Source organism: Oncorhynchus masou, chromosome 12 (assembly GCF_036934945.1).
Source record: "Oncorhynchus masou masou isolate Uvic2021 chromosome 12, UVic_Omas_1.1, whole genome shotgun sequence".
In the NCBI taxonomy this organism is placed as follows: domain Eukaryota; kingdom Metazoa; phylum Chordata; class Actinopteri; order Salmoniformes; family Salmonidae; genus Oncorhynchus; species Oncorhynchus masou.
In genome coordinates, this window is record NC_088223.1 from 31,972,680 (window position 1) to 31,991,969 (window position 19,290).

The window sequence follows — 19,290 nt, forward strand, 5'->3', positions numbered from 1 at the left end:
TACTCATTTTCTCTCGCTCTCAGGTGGATACACATTCTTAGCTGAACATTGAGCGTGACTATCTACAGATTCTACTCAATTGGGACTCCTGGGGTGAGATGGACAAAGGGTCTTGAATTCACCTTACCTCCCTATGACTCCAAGCATTCATTAGCTAATCTCTTTAGGGTGGAAATGGGGACACTCAGACACACACACACTGAGGAAAGGGCTTCTGCTACAGTTGCTGCCTGGTTGTTGCCTATAGACCTATACTACTAAGGTAAAGTCTGTGACTAAATATGCACATTGATAGAATCGCTTATTTTTGCCCCCCACAATTCTGAACCTGCAAAAGGAAGGTACTTTGTAGTTAAAGCCCTCTGTATAAATGGGGTATGAGTCTAAGAGCTGAGTTATTGCTGTAAAACTATAGCAGTCTAGCGTTCTCTTTAGAATAATGAAATACATGCTAAAGCATACTTTGCAGTGCTGTTTTTTACTGTTGTTGAGAAAAGTGTTCTGAAAAGGTGGCCATCCTCATAACTTCCTGTACTTTCGGTGTCCAGCTCCTAGGGTTTATTGTCCCCCTACGATGAAATCAGGGAGAGTACTGTGGATCGGTCTCGGTCGGTACGTGATATCTTTGACAGCACCGGCAAAAATGTTTTGAAACTTGGGTGAATGATGTGTCTTGTCATTGAGATCTGGCATTTACAAAATTACACTTGATTGTCCCAAGACGGGAGAAGGGCGCTGCATCATTCACGCTAAATTTAAAGGTAAGCAAGTCGTAGCATATTGCAAGCAAGGTAGTAATTAGGCTACAGCATAATTGTATGTAGGCTAATTTAGACGGATTTTGATGACTACACTATTTAGGCTAACTGAAAACATGGGTTATATCGACGCAAATGTGATTAAAATTAAGACGAATTCACGTTTTTTTTTTATGGAAGATGTTCGTACCTGACTCCACGAAACATTCACTCACTAAAATGCAAATGGACTACTGTTCTGTTTCAAAGTTCGTACAATAATTTGGTGGTGTATAAACTCATTGTTCCTAGTTATATTTTGAATAAGAAGTTCTCTCGGCGGTTTTACCTTTCTCCTTGGATTTAAATCAATCCGTTTCTTTCTGCGCGAGATCCCAATAAATAGTTCCAGAGAAAAGAACCTGATCCAAAAGGAAACAAGATTCAAGACACCACCTAGACTGCTTCGTAAGAATTTTGCCAAACGATTTTCCAGGTCGAATGTTTACACGAAGTCTTCGGTCATTTGTTTGTTGACCCGCCTCAGCAGTGTCGCCAAAGAACTTCTTGTCGTGTTGCCCCTTGGTCTTCTGCGAGAATCGTTACTCCCCCATCTCCTCCTTCTGTGGACTGCGTGCGTGCAGCTCAAGCACTTTGGACTGAGACGCGCGCGTACACATTTTAATTGACGGGTTTATTACAAATCATGATTTATCAAGAAATATAAATAACGTATTTGGAATTTTGTTAAACCCATACATGAAACTGTATTTGAATTTCAACTTATCGCTTGATTACCGATTGATAGGATTTGTAGAAATGACTTAAGTGAAAATCACATGGAATGCAACATGAAATATTGTTTTATTGTTCATGTTTTGTTTTTGCACCAACTCTGATAGTATCATATGTAAACATGATATTATAGCTTTAAATGTAACTCTAACATTATTTATCTCTCACAAAAGTGTATTCTATTATATAATTATAATTTTATTATAGGCCTAGACATTTCATGAGATACTTTATTATATCAACTAATTTTCGGGTTGATAATGGACCAGATAAGGCAATCAATTCACTACTGTTTTTTTTCTGTATTGATCATCTCTCATCAATAGAGAAATCATTGATGGGCCAGCCCATGTATTCGTTCTTGTGCTTTTTGGTTTACTCCTGCAGAGGGCGACCGAAGACTGTTGGAACCCGTTTGGAACCCCAATCTGCACTCATCCGAAAGGTTGTTTTTAATAAATGTATCTATTTTAATGAAAAATAAGATGCTCCAGTGGGATAAATTACATAGGACTGTTTTTAAAGGAGAATTAGCACAATAAAGCCCAAAGGCTTATTTTAATTGTGGTCCTCAAAATATAGGCTACAGCTTCAAGAATGGGCTATTACACAATGGTCATGCTCCTATTTACCCAGACACTTTTTTAAGAATGCGGCTTGACAGCATTCAGGTCCCCCCTGACCAACAATGACACATTGCAGAGTTAAACTAGTGCAGAGGTGCAAAACTCTGGTCTAAGTTAGAATATTAAGAGCTGATTAAAAAGTATGGCCTGCACCATTGTTCGATTCCCTATGATTTAAAAAGTGTGCAAGGGAGATGATTCCAAAATGTATTCACAAAACCAGTTGACCACCATGTACCTTTATTTAAAATAACCACACTTAACACTGACAGTCGATTTAAGGTATTTTCACAAGGTTATAATCAAAGAAAACAAATTCTTAAACTTCTTAGAGAAACAGAAAACGTATATAGTTCTCACAAAAAGATAATTCATAGACCAACATGTCACGTTACTTGTCATGCATCAATGTATGATCTTCAGTAACGCTACTAGTTCAGTAGAGCAGTGTTTCCAACCCTGGTTACCCCTTGACAAACACACCTAATTCAACTCACTGTGGGCTTGATGATTAGTTGACAAGTTGAATCAGGTGTGCTTGTCCAGGATTAAAATAAAAATGTGTGCTGCTAGGGGTGCTCGAGGACTAGGGTTGGGAAACACTGCAGTAGAGCGTGGAGTGTTCAGAGTATTTACTGTATGCAGGACGACATTGTTTGGATTAGTAAAACTAGAATGTATTCATTGTCCTATTTCTAGGAGTAGAACCTTTAAAAGTTCATTTGCTGTGCTATTTATACTGGTCAGTCATCTTAAAACACTTGTCCGTCGTACAATATGCGAGTACTTGGTAATCATGTTTAGGACACTAGATATTTTATAATTGTATAGCAATATATAATATTGTATAATTGTATTATTATACTGTATATAACATAATATAATACATTAATATTCCCCTCCTGACATCCTCCGACATGGATGGACGTCGAATACCGACTTGTATCAAGGGTGACCTACCTGGCAATCCAGTACTGTTCAACCCCAAATCAGTAACTTCACCATAAGAACAATAATGTCACCGCCTGCTATCAGTTGACCTTTACAACTGCAAAAGCACCATCAAAATCCAATAAGCCACAGTAATGGTGAGCTGAACTCTTAAAAACAAGTCATGCTTGGTTTTCTTAAATTTTACCCCATCGAGAGCCTTGTTAAATATCTGCTCAATCACGGAAGCCATCACACATTTGTACTTGTGCTCTTACTGGAATTACCTCCAATCCACCTGAAGTGCATTGAGCCTAAAGTTGAGCCTTGACAGGCCTCATGCCGTAAATTCCATTCCACTTCATCAAGGAAAAGTCTCATGTAGGGATATATAGCCCGAAAATTCCTTGTGTGCCCGGCGCTTGTGTCAGCCTGTCTTGGTCTTACCCTCCCTCGAGGCCTAGTAAAGGGGGAGTGCAAATACTGTAGGCTTGGTTGTGTCACTAAAGGAAACTGTGCACTGCAGCTTGAAGCTTTGTCTCCCCCCTGGTGGTCGAGTCTATGAACTGTTGCTGAGTCGCCGGCGAATGAGTGAGGCTGGCTTGGTCTCTGTGTCCTCCTGGTCACTCTCACACGGTCTCTGACAAGGAGAGATATCGCAGGTTAGTTCTCATTTATCAGATTCACACTATAGGGCAGACAAATTATAGTGTGCTTGCTCGGTTATTTTATTTTCACATTGTTCTTTTCAGAACAGTTCAAGCAACTAAGATGAATGCGTAATCATGTTGGCCAGTCCAGTACAACTTTGCTTGGCTCGGTTTGGCTCAGTAGTGTGCAAAGGGAATTTGAATACAGTCAAGTTCTATGCAATGTTTTCTACCTCACGCTCCCTTTTTAGTCTTTATTTATGTGATTTTATAGATGTCCTCAAACACATAAAAACAAGAGATTAGCAAAGTTTGAATGATAAGCCATTTGAGTTAAGGATACAGTAGGCTATATCACCTGTTCATTTTCAAAGCCTGGAAATATAGCATTTTTGCAATGAATATAATTTTTAACAATAGAGGTTGGAAATGAGGGGCACACTTAATTACCAATGTAATGGGTTTCGTTCAAGTGTAACTCTTCGTTGGACTGTCATGGCAGCCTTACTACTCACCAGTTCCTCGCCCGCCAGTGCACTAGTCTTACAAAGCAGCTTCAGTCGATGCATTCTGTTACACATCCATACCATGTTATATGACATCTACAGAGAGGGAGAGAGAGCGAGAGGATCAGAGGAAAGGAGATATGAAACAAGATAGAAAGAAAAGGGGAGGATGGAGGGAGGGGACAGCAGAACATAAGAGTCAGATGTTAGACAGAAAAAAAGACAGATCAGGAGAACAGAAGAGTAAGTAAGAGTAAATTCGACCCACATGCTGTGTCAACGTTTGCTGTTGTGTTATTTGAGCACCGCCCTTAACTAACACTACGATGTATAGGCCCTGTTTCTCAATGTGGCTGTACGTTCAAAACCGGTTTTGTGTTTGTCTTGTGTAAAACTACATTTAGTGAACATGTACTCTGTTGTCCCAGACTATAATGTCAGTGCACTTTGTGTTCTAATAGACAGAGTAGACTTGAAAGGGGCCTTTTCGGACTAAACATTACCGCGTCACGTTCATGCCCTGTTTGTTAGTTTAGTTCCACAAGACAAGCATTGACTGTGTATCAATGACCTCCGTTTGATATCATTATCTGTAATAAAACGCATGCACATTTTCAAGATTTGAGCTTTATTCAGCGTCATAATAATATGTGATATGGCATAAAATTATATAACTAATATAGGACACATATCCTACTCACCTTCCATTTCCTCTTGGCATTGAACTTCTTAAACGTCTTCATGTTGATGGAGGAGCGATTCCTGTTGGTCACCTGTTTCCGTGTCAGAGGCTAAAAAAGAGGAAGCGATGATGAGGGAAGGAGATTAAAGCAAGTACACATATTAAACGTGCAATATTAAACCGTTTGTCGGGAGCAAAGCCTTGTGCTGCCGACTCTCACCTTGATCCAGGGGTGGTGTAGACACTCCTCAGCGGTCATTCTCTCACTACACAGAGACAGACCGACAGAGAGACAATAAGGATCGGCACACAGACAGACAAACAGAGAAAGGCAGACAGGCAGGCAGTGGCAGCCACATACAGTCAAAGGGTAATCTATTCATTTGATTAATGTAAGTTCATATTCTATTAAAAGCAGCTGGGGAAAAAAGCTGTCATTCTCAGCTGTCATTATTTCACTACACAGAGACAGGCAGACAAACAGTGGTAACCACAGGCAGCCAGACAAAGGGTGATATATTCATACAATACAGAGTTCCTATTCTATCCATTTACGATAGGTGCAAAGTCACAAAATCAGTGATCCATTCACTATTACAGTCACCGATCCATATTTGTTCTTGACATCGTAAAAGGACATCCTAGTTAACCAAATTACCCATGACCAATGCATTATTTACTTCTGATCTTTCACAAAGAGCTTCTGGATGAAGTCTTTAGCCATGGCGCTGGTCATGCTGAAGTGGTGGTCTTCAAACTTGTAGTTCAGGGCTATGATGTTCCTCAGTGTCTCCTCGTCCGTGTCCCCTTGGAACGGGGACAAACCACTCAGTCTGGAAAAATAAGCAGAGTCGGGGAAAATAATGTTGCTGTTACTATAGCCCAATTCCAAGTCAACAGAGGAAAATGGCAATATTGTCACATTTGTATAGGGTTATAGTAGACTACGGGTTGATTTGGAATTGGGCATATGTGTAAATCCAAATGTACACTAGCACCCCCCTTTTCTCCCTCAACTTACAGTATGTAGGTGATCACTCCGATGCTCCTATAGGGGGATGTAAACACAAACAAAGATCTAACAGTCATGTGGTTATTTTGTTCATGGAGGCCCTAGAGGCTCAGTTCTTATCTCAATATCTTAACTTTAATCCAAAGGATGTAGACAGAGATGTTGTGGTGAGTAGTTTATTAATGTTTGCGTTCGTATTTCCAAATGTACTATAATCAGCTTCCTCTAACATTTTCCTGCCTGAGGCTCTGGGGGAGGGGTATGACACATCGAAAACATAAGCCTGTGTTTGTCCCTAAAATAAACCTCAAAGATCAACACAGACATCTGAATGCTCATTTACTTTTTCAGGGATAGTCACAATGTGAAGTGTCCTGGGGTAAGTTGTTTTTCCCCCCCAAAGTCCTTATATTTTTGCACCATTTATTAACGCTGGGGTGTAGCGCATCTAGGTACACTCATATTCCACTGTACTACAATTAATTCCAACCCTCTAGACTCAAAACAGTTCACCTCTGTGTAAAGAAAACAACACAGTATCTAGCCGAAACCCACTAGAGAATCGGATTGTTATACAGTAGCTGAACTCAGAAACAGTCACACTGTGTTTTTAGGGAAAGGAAAGAGCGTGCCTACACATGCCTGAATGCATCCCAAGGGCTTAATGGAAGGGGACATTCTTTGTATGTGTATATATATATATATATATATATATATATATATATATATATATATATATGGTAGCAAGAGGTGTGGGATGGGTGTGTTTTTTGAGGTTCCACTTAGGTGTCTGTATTTGCAAGTGTGTGTGAGTGTGTATGTTGGGAGAGGTGGCGGTACACACACTCACCACATGTCCACAGCTGTGCTCAGAGGTTCGTAGTTGATCACTTCAGGGGCTGAGAAAGGGAGAGATGATTATACAGTGAGCTCCACAAGTATTGGGACTGTGACAAATGTTTTGTTTGTTTTGGCTCTGTACTCCAGCACTTTGGATTTGAGATGATGCAATAAAGTTTGGAATATGATTGAGAAAGTTAGACATTCAAATATCATACCTGCACAAAAATGCTAACCTCCCCTGTTATTGTAAAGCTGAGAGGTTAGCACGTCTTGGGGGTTTGATATAAAATGCTAACCTCCCCTGTTATTGTAAAGCTGAGACGTTAGCACGTCTTGGGGGTATGATATAAAATGCTAACCTCCCCTGTTATTGTAAAGCTGAGAGGTTAGCACGTCTTGGGGGTATGATATTTGTGCGTCTGTAACTTTCTAACTCATCATTATTCACAATTCATTCAGGACTATCCGTAATCATGGTAGCAGCCACATTAATGTAGAAGTGATTAGAAACATATTCTATTCTTATTTACAATAAAAGTGACTCCAAAATGACACAATACATTATTTACCACGGATTATTATTGGGCACAAAATTATCTGAAACACAATCAAAACAAACAGCAAATGCATCCAACAACCTCATACTATAATGTATCATTTCAAATGCAGTGTTGTAGTACAGAGACAAACAACAACAAAAAATGGGTCAATGTCACAATAATTTTGGAGCTGTATGTACTATTATTATTATTACTGCTGAAATGAACTGTATTTCATTATCCTCATTGCATTGTACTGTATTTACTGAAATGCTGTACCACTATACTGCTTTGGCAATATCTACAAATGGTATTTCATGGCAGTAAAGAAATCTGAGAGACTTGTCTATACATGTAGCTGCATTCTTGAAACATACGCAAACCCCAATGGCCTATCAGACTTCACACCTACTGTGAAGGAAACATTTCCATTTTCAAGAATGCAAACTGAACACTGCATTTATCAGAAAACCATTCATAGATTGGTCCTACCAGTCAAACAACGCCAGTGACTTTGAGATAACTTCCTCCACCAGTCGCATTGTATTATTTAAACCTATAGTACTTTATCTGCTACTGCTGGGCAAACACATTTGAATTCCAAACAGGGCCAGCTTTGTAACCATGCCAACCTTATCATGCTGACCAAATCTGTGTTGAAGCAGATAGTGTTTGACAGCTTGAGATGTGTGTCTTGGGGCAAACTACCAGTTGTTTCAAAATCTAATAGGATTTTAAGGATTATTTTGCTTTGTCATATATTACTAAATATGTAGAATATAATTACTATATTGATAAGAGGTTGCTGAAATTATCTGGGTTGGAGGGTAATGTAGTTATGACCCGAAATGGCAACTTTCCTAGACCATCCAAATCGCTTCCTGTTTCAATTGGAATTGCAACCACCCTAGTTTATTGTAAAACCATCAACACAGATCATGACACTGCACTTCTTGTACTGTCTCCATGGAAACACCTGGACCTAGAAATAGGAGCTCACTTCCACAGAAGAGACCTCAGCCACATAGGCACTGCATTACAAGGGGCCTGTTCAAATTCTTTAATAACGTATCTGCCCCTTTCCACCACACCTATTTCCACTCCCAAATCACCCCTCCTCTGCCCTTTTCACCACTTTCAGTTCCCTATTTAACCTGCATGCTCCTTCCTACACACTAGAATAGTTTGCTCGGTGATGCCAAGGGGTGTGGCCCTGTCTTTAGTGTGATGATGAGGGTGCCTTAAGTTGTAGGAGTAAAATGTCAACCATGTATTTTATGCTTCTTGAACTTATGTTGTATCCTTTATATCCATGCTATGATAATTACATTTTATGTTTAGTCCTGGCAGCCTCCTTAGTTTGTGGTTATCTTAAGTCCATTCTCTGTAAGTCACTTGGTACTACTTTGTCCTGTCTGCACTTTTTTTAAATGTTGATGTGTTTCTAACGTCGCCCTTTTGTATATCCCTTCCAGACCACCACATCCAAGCCTATCTCCAAGGCCTTACAAGTCACATCCTTCCTACCGGTGTGCCTCTGTTCATTCCCGTGTTCAACTGTGTAATAAATACCCCTAAACCTGGATTACTGCTACATCTCCGGATTCACATTCTGACTGATGCACCATGGTGGCAGAAACAGTCCTGAACGTAGCTTAGTCTGTCCTTGTCCTTTTCTTCTGTTTCCTTCCTAAAGGTAATCACTGGTGTGAAAATTTGCACATAATGTAAGCAATAGGTTTCACTACAAAGCCCTCAAGAATCCAGTCATGTCAATAAGTTATTCACAACAACTGTAGGTAGAGGGGAAGGATGCATGAATTTACATAGTATTTAAACAGGTCCTAACTCATATGAAAGGACTGTACTACTCACAAATGTACTGGGGGGTGCCACTCATGCACCTGTACTCCTCCCCCGACTGCAAGCAGTGGGCCAGCCCAAAGTCAATTATCTTAATGTCGGGGTTTGGTGCCATCTTGTCCGACAGCATGATGTTTTCCGGCTGATCATGGAAGGGGAGTACACATTTTACATGCAAAATTAGGACATTCTGACCATAAAGGTCAGCAGCATGCTGACCGACCGGACCGTGAACAGCATGTTCTTCAACACCCTAGTGCACAGGCACACTCCCTTTAGTGGCAGCTGTGGATACAAACATGAGCATGCGACATGGACGTTTGCACTAATAAGTAGCAGTGTCAGCATGTTTGTGTGGTTTTGGGATGGATGAATACAGATATGCTCTTTTCACATTAAGCACTCATACCTAAAAGCCTAGGATTTTGGATTCAATAAATGAACAAGCTGTGTAGTACCATTTTTATGTGTAATACTACTTTAGCAGTGTTATTGGGGAGGTGAGTGTAAACCACTACTACAGACTATTGCAGCACTGGATTCTTAAATATCATATAGAGTGAGAACAAACTAAAGAAGTTGGATCAAATGTCAAATCAACACACTAGAATAATTTACCTTTAAGTCAAAATGGCCTATTTGTTTGTTGTGCATAAAGCCCACGCCCAGTAGTATCTGCTTCATGAAGTCGATGGCGTCGCTCTCCGTCAGGTTCTCCTTCTCAGCAATGAAGTCAAACAGCTCTCCTCCACTAATACTGAAAGAGGAACGAGGAGAAATGGAGGTGTCAGAACTTAAAGGAAAATTCCCCCAAAAAACTTATGGTATTTGTTTCATTAGTCCATTGTTGATATAGACCTAAAATGTTTTGCATGTCAGTAATAAAGTTTAAGATACCCGTCAATATATCACTAGCCACTTTAAACAATGCTACTTAATATAATGTTTACATACCCTACATTATTCATCTCATATGTATATGTATATACTGTACTCTATCATCTACTGCATCTTTATGTAATACATGTATCACTAGCCACTTTAAACAATGCTACTTAATATAATGTTTACATACCCTACATTACTCATCTCATATGTAAATACTGTACTCGATACCATCTACTGCATCTTGCCTATGCCGTTCTGTACCATCACTCATTCATATATCTTTATGTACATATTCTTTATCCCTTTACACTTGTGTATAAGGTAGTAGTTTTGGAATTGTTAGGTTAGATTACTCGTTGGTTATTACTGCATTGTCGGAACTAGAAGCACAAGCATTTCGCTACACTTGCATTAACATCTGCTAACCATGTGTATGTGACAAATACATTTGATTTGATTTTGATTTGAGATATAACTTTCAAAATACAGGAATACAGGCAGTGTGATGCATTTAGCATCATATGATCCGAAACGCATCATTAGGCTTGGGTGGTATACCATACACACACCTTTACTTTTCCACATTTTGTTGTATTACAGCCTGAATTAGACATTTTGTCACTGGCCTACACACAATACCCCATAATGTCAAAATGGAATCATGTTGTAGAAATGTTTACAAATTAATTAAAAATGAAAAGCTGAAATGTCTTGAGTCAAGACATTAACCCCTTTGTAATGGCAAGCCTAAAAAAGTTCAGGAGTAGAAATGTGTTTAACAAGTCACATAATACGTTGCATAGACTCACTATGTGTGCAATACTAGTGTTTTACATGATTTTTGAATGACTACCTCTTCTCTGTACACCACACATGCAATTATCTGTAAGGTCCCGCAGTCGAGCAGTGAATTTAAAACACAGATTAAACCACAAAGACTCAGGAAGGTTTTACAAAGCCTTGCAATGACGGGTATCTATTGGTAGATGGGTAAAAAAGCAGACATTGAATATCTCTTTGAGCATGGTGAAGTTATTACTTACACTTTGGATGGTGTATCAATAAACCCTGTCACAAAGAGACAGCCATCCTTCCCAACTCAGATGCCAGAGAGGAAGGAAACCACTCAGGGATTTCACCATGAGGCCAATGGATCAACAACATTGTAGTTACTCCACAATGCTAACATAACTGACAGACAGAAAAAATGAGGCCTATACAGAATAAAAAAATACACATACATCCTGTTTGCAACAAGGCACTAAAGTAATACTGCAAAAAATGTTGCAAAAAGCAATTCAGTTTTTGTCCTGAATACAAAGTGTTATGTTTGGGGCAAATCAAATACAGCACATTACTGAGTAAGTACCACTCTCCATATTTTCAAGCATAGGGGTGGCTGCATCATGCTGTGTATGCTTGTAATTATTTTTGATCCTGTCCTTAATGAACTGAATAGAGCTAAGCACAGGCAAAATCCTAGAGGAAAACCTGGATCAGTTTGCTCTTCACCAGACACTGAGAGATGAATGAATCTTTCAGCAAGACAATAGCCTAAAACACAAGGTCTCTTCTACACTGGAGTTGCTTACCAAGAAGACAGAGAATGGTCCTGAGTGGCCGAGTTACAGTTTTGACTTAAATCTACTTGAAAACCAATGGTAAGACCTGAAAATGGTTGTCTAGCAATGATCAATTTTGAAAAGGATAATGGGCTAATGTTCCACAATCCAGGTGTGGAAAGCTCTTAGAGACTTAACCAGAAAGACTCACATCTGTAATCGCTGCCAAAGGTACTTCTACAAAGTATTGAGTCAGAGGTATGCAAACTTATGTAAATTAGATATTTCTGTATTTCATTTTCAATAAATTAGCAAACATTTCTAAAAACATGTTTTTACATTGTCATTATGGGTTATTGGGTGTAGATGGGGGAGAGAGAAAAGTATATTTTTAATTCAAGCTGTAACACAACAAAATGTGGATTAAGTCAAGGGGTATGAATAATTTCTGAAAGCACTATATACCAGGGTATTTGGAAATAGCCACGGCATGGTTTTTCAATACCGTTAATAACCATTTAAACTATTTCTTTGATGTTTTTAAATAAATTGTAATATTTGTAGCTACTTTTTAATTAAATACATGCAGTCAACTTGTGCAATACGTTAGGATATAAAAAAGATTGCAATTTTTCATTATAAAGCATACTGATAGTCTGGTACTGATAACTAAATGTTTGCCAGTTAAATATCTTGTAACTATTAAGTTAACTGTCTAAAATGTGCTAAATGCTCTGCAGTTGTGCATTCAGTGTGTTCATTTAGTAGCTAGTTAGCCATCTAGCTAAGTGACTAGCTTCTTCCAAAATCAAGCTTCACTTGGTAACAGTAGAGAATCCCCTCCTGGATCAAGAGCCTTGCTGTCTAATATTTGAAGGTACGACAATCTAGATACCGCCCAAGCAGCATCATATGATGCAAACAAAATGCATCAAGCAAGCTGTATTTCGAAAGTTATATATCTTGAAAACTTGATTGCTGACATCCAAAACATTTTGGGATTATATCAACAATGGACTAATTAAACAAATACCAAAAGATAGAGGAAAACTCCACCCAAAAACTAACTCTACTACAGAATTCAGCCAAATCATCGGAAATGAATGACTTGCCCTGCATGTATCTCATGTCAGACCTGCCCCCTACACTCACAGCTCCAGCACCAGCACCACCTCGGCCCGGCTCTCAAACACATCCTTCAAGGCCATGATGTTGGGATGCTGTAGGGCCTGCAGGACCTCAACCTCCCGTTCCACATTCTTCCTCTCCATGCCCAGCCGGCTGCTAGCGCACTTCCTGATCTTCAGGAACTTCCCAGCCCAGCGAGCCCCTGTGGCCCGCTCGCGCACCTCCCTCACCTGCCCAAAGTGGCCACTGGGGTGACGACAGAGTGAGACAATTTAGTTGTTGTTTGGAAAAGTTTTGAAATAGGTAGGTCCTTCCTGAGCTTGTCCAATAAAAACGTGTTCCTACTGAACACAACACAGATTTATTTATGTTGTGTAATTACAATGTAATTTTTTACAATGCCTTGCAATGAAGGGCACCTGATTGGTAGATGGGTAAAAAAATAAAAAATCTTGACATTTCAGTATTTTCTTTCTATACACAATTATGTCAGTTTCTGAATTATTCCAATTGCTTACATTGAATGTTAGTTCACATTGAACTATGCAGCAAGACAGCATATGCAAAATTGACCTTGAAAAGTAATTGAACTCAGAGTTAAAATACCTTCCTCACTTAAACAGCCTCATGCAAGAAGACCTTTTATAATGTCCATCCTTACCTCCCAAGTATTTCTCCGATCTCATAGAGGTCTTCCACATTCTCAAGCATATTAAAGACGGCCATACTTCTCTTTTCCTCCCCAGTTTATCCCTCTGTTTCCACCCACTATATATTACTGCTGGTTGAAGTCCAAGTACTGCATGGTGCGCTCAACTATCGCTTCACCAGGTCGGGACCTGAACAAAGAGAGAAAGAAAACAATTAATATCACAGTTCTAAGGCAAACGTGATAGCATGCAGGGGTATTCAACTCTTACCCTACGAGGTCCGGGGCCTGCTGGTTCTGTTCTACCTGATAATGAATTGCATACACCTGGCGTCCCGGGTTAGAGGGGAACAATGAAAAACAAAACAGTGTAACTGGCTTCGAGGTCCAGAGTTGAGTTTGAGGGGCATAGGGGATAAATTGAATCCTGACTTTGGGGGGGGGGGGGGGGTCTTTATTATGGATCCCCTTGGCAGCAGCGACTCTTCCTGGGGTCTAAACACAATGCACATCACACAAAAACAAACAGTACATCATATTACATCACTACATATCTATAAGCAAAATGTATAATACCACCAATATTGAGATGTGCTTCAGATGTGCACCCGTAACTCAAATGTTCAGACATATCTTCAGTTGAGGCCAATGGATGATATTAGCTTGAGTTCGAGTTGTAGGCCTACGTGCATGTCTGAAATTAGGATTTGGCTCATAATAAAACAGGGGGCTCTATTACAGCACAAATCAGTTAAAACCATAAACAGTGACAGAACAATGAATCAACAGTAGTGGCATAAGGATCGTTCCATTTGATTTAAATCATTTCTGGACCGCACCCATTTTGAAGGAATTGCAAATAAGTCTGAACCGATTGGCAAACGTACTGCAAATTGAGAAATCATGTGACTAAACTGAATAAAAGAAGAAGAAACTAAACGATGAAACAAAGATAAATGACACAAAGAATGATAGTAAAAAGCTTTGGAACACCTTAAATGAAACTTTGGGTAAAAAGACAAACTCAGCTCCATCATTCATTGAGTCACAAAACCCACTGATAGTGCCATCTACTTTAATAATTTTTTCATTGGCAAGATTAGCAAATTTAGACATGACAACAACAAAACGCTGACTCTATACATCCAAGTATAAGTGATCAAATTATGAAAGACAAACATTGTCAATTTTCATTCCGTAAAGTGAGTGTGGAAGAAGTGAAAAAAAGTATTATTGTCTATCAACAATAACAAGCCACTGGTGTTTGACAACTTGGATGGAAAATGACTGAGGATAATAGCGGACGATCTTGCCACTCCTATTTGCCATATCTTCAATCTAAGCCTACTAGAAAGTGTGTGCCTTCAGGCTTGGAGGGAAGCAAAAGTAATTACGCTACCTAAGAATAGTAAAGCCCTCTTTACTGGCTCAAGTAACAAAATATTGTAATAAATCATATAGAAATTGAGAAAGTTTTTAGTTCCAAAAATATTCCTAATTTCTAGTATATAAATGCTGCCTCAACTCAAGGCAGGCTCGATTGGCCCTGTTATTCACTCATTTTAACTTTACTATCTCCTACCACCCTGGGTCCAAAAATGGGAAGCCTGACGCGCTCTCACGCCTGTATAGCCCCACTGCTACACCATCTGGCCGGGCGTTTGTCCAGGACTCTGCCCAATCCTCGGTCCTGGAACGGGAATGTTCCTCTAGACTCACCTGCCATCCTGGCTCCCGTCGGGCCCTGGCGTTCTTCCGACAATATGTTTGGTGGCCCATCATGGTTTCTGACATCTCCTCTTTCGTCGCCGCCTGCACTGTGTGTGTGCAGAATAAGGCTTCCTCTATCAGATGGCAACACCACCATCCTTACGGTGGTGAATAGGTTTTCCAAAGCCACCCATTTTATTCCCCTTCCCAAGCTACCCTCAACCAAGGAGGCTGCCATGCTCATGCAACACGTCTTCCGGATCCATGGACTTCCGGTCGACATGGTCTCTGATCTTGGTCCTCAGTTCTCGTCCAAGTTCTGGAAGGCGTTCTGCACCCTCGTTTGGTAGTCGGCCAGTCTGTCCTCCAATTTATTCGATAGCTCTTTGTTGCCTCCTCTCCGCCAACCCCACCACGTGAAGCCAGCAACTTGTATGGGTGGAATACATCCGCAACACCCTTCCCTGCTCGGCCACAGGTGGACCACCACCAGACCCCAGCTCCCGCTATCGTCTCGGGCAGAGGGTATGGCTTTCCACCCGGGATCTGCCCCTCTGGGTAGAGTCCCGTAAACCCCCATATTGACCCAATCTCTAAAATCCTTAGTCCCTCTGCTATTTGTCTTCTGTTGCCCTGCACCCTCCGTATACATCCCACTTTTCATGTGTCTAGGATTAAACCTCCGTCTCACAGCCCTTTGTCTCCTATTTCCACCCATGGTGTGAAAACAAACAATTAAAATAACAGGCTAAAACCCTCAGAAAGCCTAAAGTGTTAAAGTAAATCAAACCATTGGTGATCAGTTTTGAAAGGATTACTGATCGTAACTGTAGGGAAGTATTCTCCTTGAAGAAGTCCAGTCGTGCCTAATATAATTAACCCAATGAGGGGAGGGAGAAAGAGAAAAAAAGGCTGACAATAAACCAGCATCATAAAGACAGACAGAGACAGACAAAACGACAGACAGACAAAAGCCAAAAATGGCATGAGAAAGGGAGAAAGAACGAGAGAAAAAGAGAGAAAGAGAGCGAGAGAAAGAGAGCAAGGACAAGACGGGTCAACTTGAACAGTTTTCAATCATATAAAGTAGGAGAGGGAGCAAGGGAAAATCAAATTGTATTTGTTACATGCACCGAATACAACTGGTGTAGACTTGCTTACGAGCCCGTCCCAACAATGCAGAGTAAAAAAACTATAACAAAATAAAAAAGGTATAAAATACACAAGAATACAGACAAGAGAGACAGTGAGCTAACGACCTCTCGCAGGACGAGAGGTCGTGTGTGTGTGTGTGTGTGTGTGTGCGCATATAAAGTCGTTGACCAGCTAGTCATTGGAATGCATTTGTAGAAAATACTACTACGAATTCCTAACTGAAGTGATCACCACATAGAGCAAAATATTTAGAGAAGATTATGATCATGTGCAAACCACAACAATGATATGAAAGCTGGATAGGTTGGAATTGGGGAAATACGAAAGGCAATGGGAAGAAAGAGAAGTAAGTGTGCCTAAACTTTATGCAAAGCAAAACTTTTTTTTTAATCATAAGCTCTGACCAACCAGGTATGGAGAAAAAATAAACTCCCGTAACTCACACCAAACATCGACGCGCACAATGTATCCAAAAGAAACCGTGGGTAACGTGCCAACCTTTCTCATGTTCAAATGACCAACCTTCAGATTCTGACAATCCATTACTACCATCAGGTCGTAGCAGAACACAACCCGATAAAAATGTATATTGCTAAAGGTATTCCACAGTTTTTAGTCGGGAATGAGCGAGAGACAGAGCGCTATGATTGCTGCAATGATGCGCAATGAATGGACTTTGAAAGAAAATGGGTGATATGACTTAATTATGTGTTAATAACGTATTTTACAAACATGTGGTGTGTAGTCTGGGTGGATTATATATATAGAGAGAAGCATAAATCATAGAGAAAATACCGAAAGTAAAAAATACCTCGAGAAGAACATGAGGAGAAACACTCACCCAACTGAATGCCAGAATGCCGTTTGGTCTTCTAATGCGTTGTAATTACTTTTCCTTCGTGACAAGTACGAGGACGACTAGACAACGACGAAGCAAACTTTCCTGTGCCATGTGTAAATAGGCCTACAGCCAGAGTGCTTTACAGTTTACCGTGGAATGCGGAAAAGTTCACCTTATTTCTGCCCCTCCTTCAGTTTCTGTGTAACTTTGTTGGGAGTGCTCGCTTGCCAAGGTGCAGCCCCGCTTTGCCTCGGTTGTCACTAGTTACCACAGCCACAAAGTCACATTAGCTGTCATAAAAATATATGAAAACTCAAATGTGCTTTTTGGTCTTAACTTAAGGTTAGGGTTATGTATAAGGTTAGCAGTGTGGTTAAGGTTAAAATATTTTTAAGAAGATGCATTTTTTTTTTAAATAGGCGGGTTTAGCCATAGTTATGACTTTGTGGCTGTGGTCGCCAATGATGATGCCACGAGTTCTTCATTCTAGTCATGCATTGCTCAAGGAAACTGGGCGCGCGCGCACACACACACAATATTACACACGTATGGACTTGAAATTCTCACAATTAATATGTTATGATGACTACTGGTATGTGGTACTGATACAATACAGACAACACTTTCCCCTGGGAGCAGCGCAGAGAACTCATACAGGATCAACTCAGCAGAGCTCACGATGCTCTTCGCTCAAGTACACACACGCACCCAATTCCCATCACATCGAAGTAGTACAAATACACACACAACCAGATGTACAGTGGGGTATCACACAAACACGAACTAGGATAGAGAATGTGATTGTAAAGTAGCCTATGCATTACCAATATAAAATGACCCCCCCCCCTCCCCTCTCTCTCACACACACACAAACACTACATGGAGAGAATGGTATGTCGTATAAAACACTACAATCGGTATTTACAACTGTGTGCACTTCAATTTTACAATGGACTCATCTGGATGAAAATAATTACCTGCAATTGATTGGAATCCCGTTCTCGGAATATCACCTATTATAATCATTCGGGTAACGTTGTTTCGTTTGAGTCCCGATATACCACAGCAATGCAACATTATCTGATACAGAAAAGCAGCACATAGCTGGGGTATGAGTAAATAACGGTAACGTCGTTTTAAGCACGAAAGGCGTAATGCTATGGAAAGGGGCTCACCTGTTTTTAAAACTGTCCTCGTGGCTACACACGGAGACGTCAAGAGTCGTTCCAGTCCAGCCGAGGTCTGAAATTGATGCACGCACCAGGCTGTTTCAAACAAGGAAAGCACTCGAAAAGTATTCAGACCCCTTGACTTTTTCCACATTTTGTTACGTTACAGCCTTATTCTAAAATTGATTAAATAGTTTCTTCCCTCTCATCAATCTACACCCAATACCCCATAAGGACATAGCAAAAACTGTTTTTGGACATACTTGCTCATTTATTAAAAATAATAAACTGAAATATCACATTTACATAATTATTCAGACCCTTCACTCAGTAGTTTGTTGAAGCACTTTTGCTAGCAGATACAACATTGGGTCTTCTTGAGTATGACACTACAAACTTGGCACACCTGTATTTGGGGAGTTTCTCCCATTCTTTGCAGATCCTCACAAGCTCTGTCAGGTCGGATGGGGAGCTTTGCTGCAGCGCTATTTTCAGATCTCTCCAGAGGTGTTCGATCAGGATTCAAGTCCGTGCTTTGGCTGGACCACTCAATGACATTCAGAGACTTATCCCGAAGTCAATCCTGCGTTGTCTTGGCTGTGTCGTTGTCCTGTTGTAAGGTGAACCTTCACCCAACTCTGAAGTCCTGAGCGCTCTGGAGTAGGTTTTCATCAAGGATCTCTCTGTACTTTGCTCCATTCATCTTTCCCTCGATCCTGACTAGTCTCCGAGTCCCTGCAGCTGATAAAAATCCTCACAGCATGATGCTGCCACCACCATGCTTCGCTGTAGGTATGGTGCCAGGTTTCCTCCAGACGTGACGCTTGGCATTCAGGCCAAGGAGATCAATCCTGGTTTCATCAGACCAGAGAATCTTGTGTCTCATGATCTGAGAGTCCTTTAGGTGTCTTTTGGCAAACTCTAAGCGGGCTGTCATGTGCCTTTTACTGAGGAGTGGCTTCCGGCTGGCCACTCTACCATAAAGGCCTGATTGGTGAAGTGTTG

At 40.4% G+C, this 19,290-nt stretch overlaps 1 protein-coding gene across 2 annotated transcripts; it reads right to left on the minus strand.

Annotated features, from left to right (window-relative positions):
- Window positions 1-2,381: 2,381 nt before the first annotated feature.
- LOC135549856 (death-associated protein kinase 2-like) lies at window positions 2,382-18,388 on the minus strand. 2 transcript variants are annotated; one of them, XM_064980208.1, is made up of 12 exons: window positions 18,292-18,388; window positions 13,423-13,600; window positions 12,786-13,007; window positions 9,802-9,940; window positions 9,196-9,325; window positions 6,789-6,837; window positions 5,948-5,974; window positions 5,607-5,759; window positions 5,147-5,192; window positions 4,946-5,035; window positions 4,254-4,340; window positions 2,382-3,728 (listed from the first exon to the last, which is right to left on the minus strand). In XM_064980208.1, exons 2-12 carry the CDS (start codon window positions 13,485-13,487, stop codon window positions 3,648-3,650), a joined length of 1,089 nt encoding a protein of 362 aa, XP_064836280.1. In that variant the 5' UTR covers window positions 13,488-13,600; window positions 18,292-18,388; the 3' UTR covers window positions 2,382-3,647. The 2 variants fall into 2 exon arrangements, with proteins under 2 accessions (XP_064836280.1, XP_064836279.1); XM_064980207.1 differs by lacking the exon at window positions 18,292-18,388 and adding an exon at window positions 17,117-17,319.
- Window positions 18,389-19,290: the final 902 nt, after the last annotated feature.

Coding starts and splice junctions, on each gene's coding strand:
- LOC135549856 (XM_064980208.1), bottom strand. CDS start 13,487: ATGGCCGTCTTTAATATGCTTGAGAATGTGGAAGACCTCTATGAGATC. Junction 5,760..5,947: donor GGAGTGATCACCTACATACT/GTAAGTTGAGGG, acceptor TTATTTTTCCAG/ACTGAGTGGTTTGTCCCCGT. Junction 4,341..4,945: donor ATGCCAAGAGGAAATGGAAG/GTGAGTAGGATA, acceptor CCCTCTCTGTAG/ATGTCATATAACATGGTATG.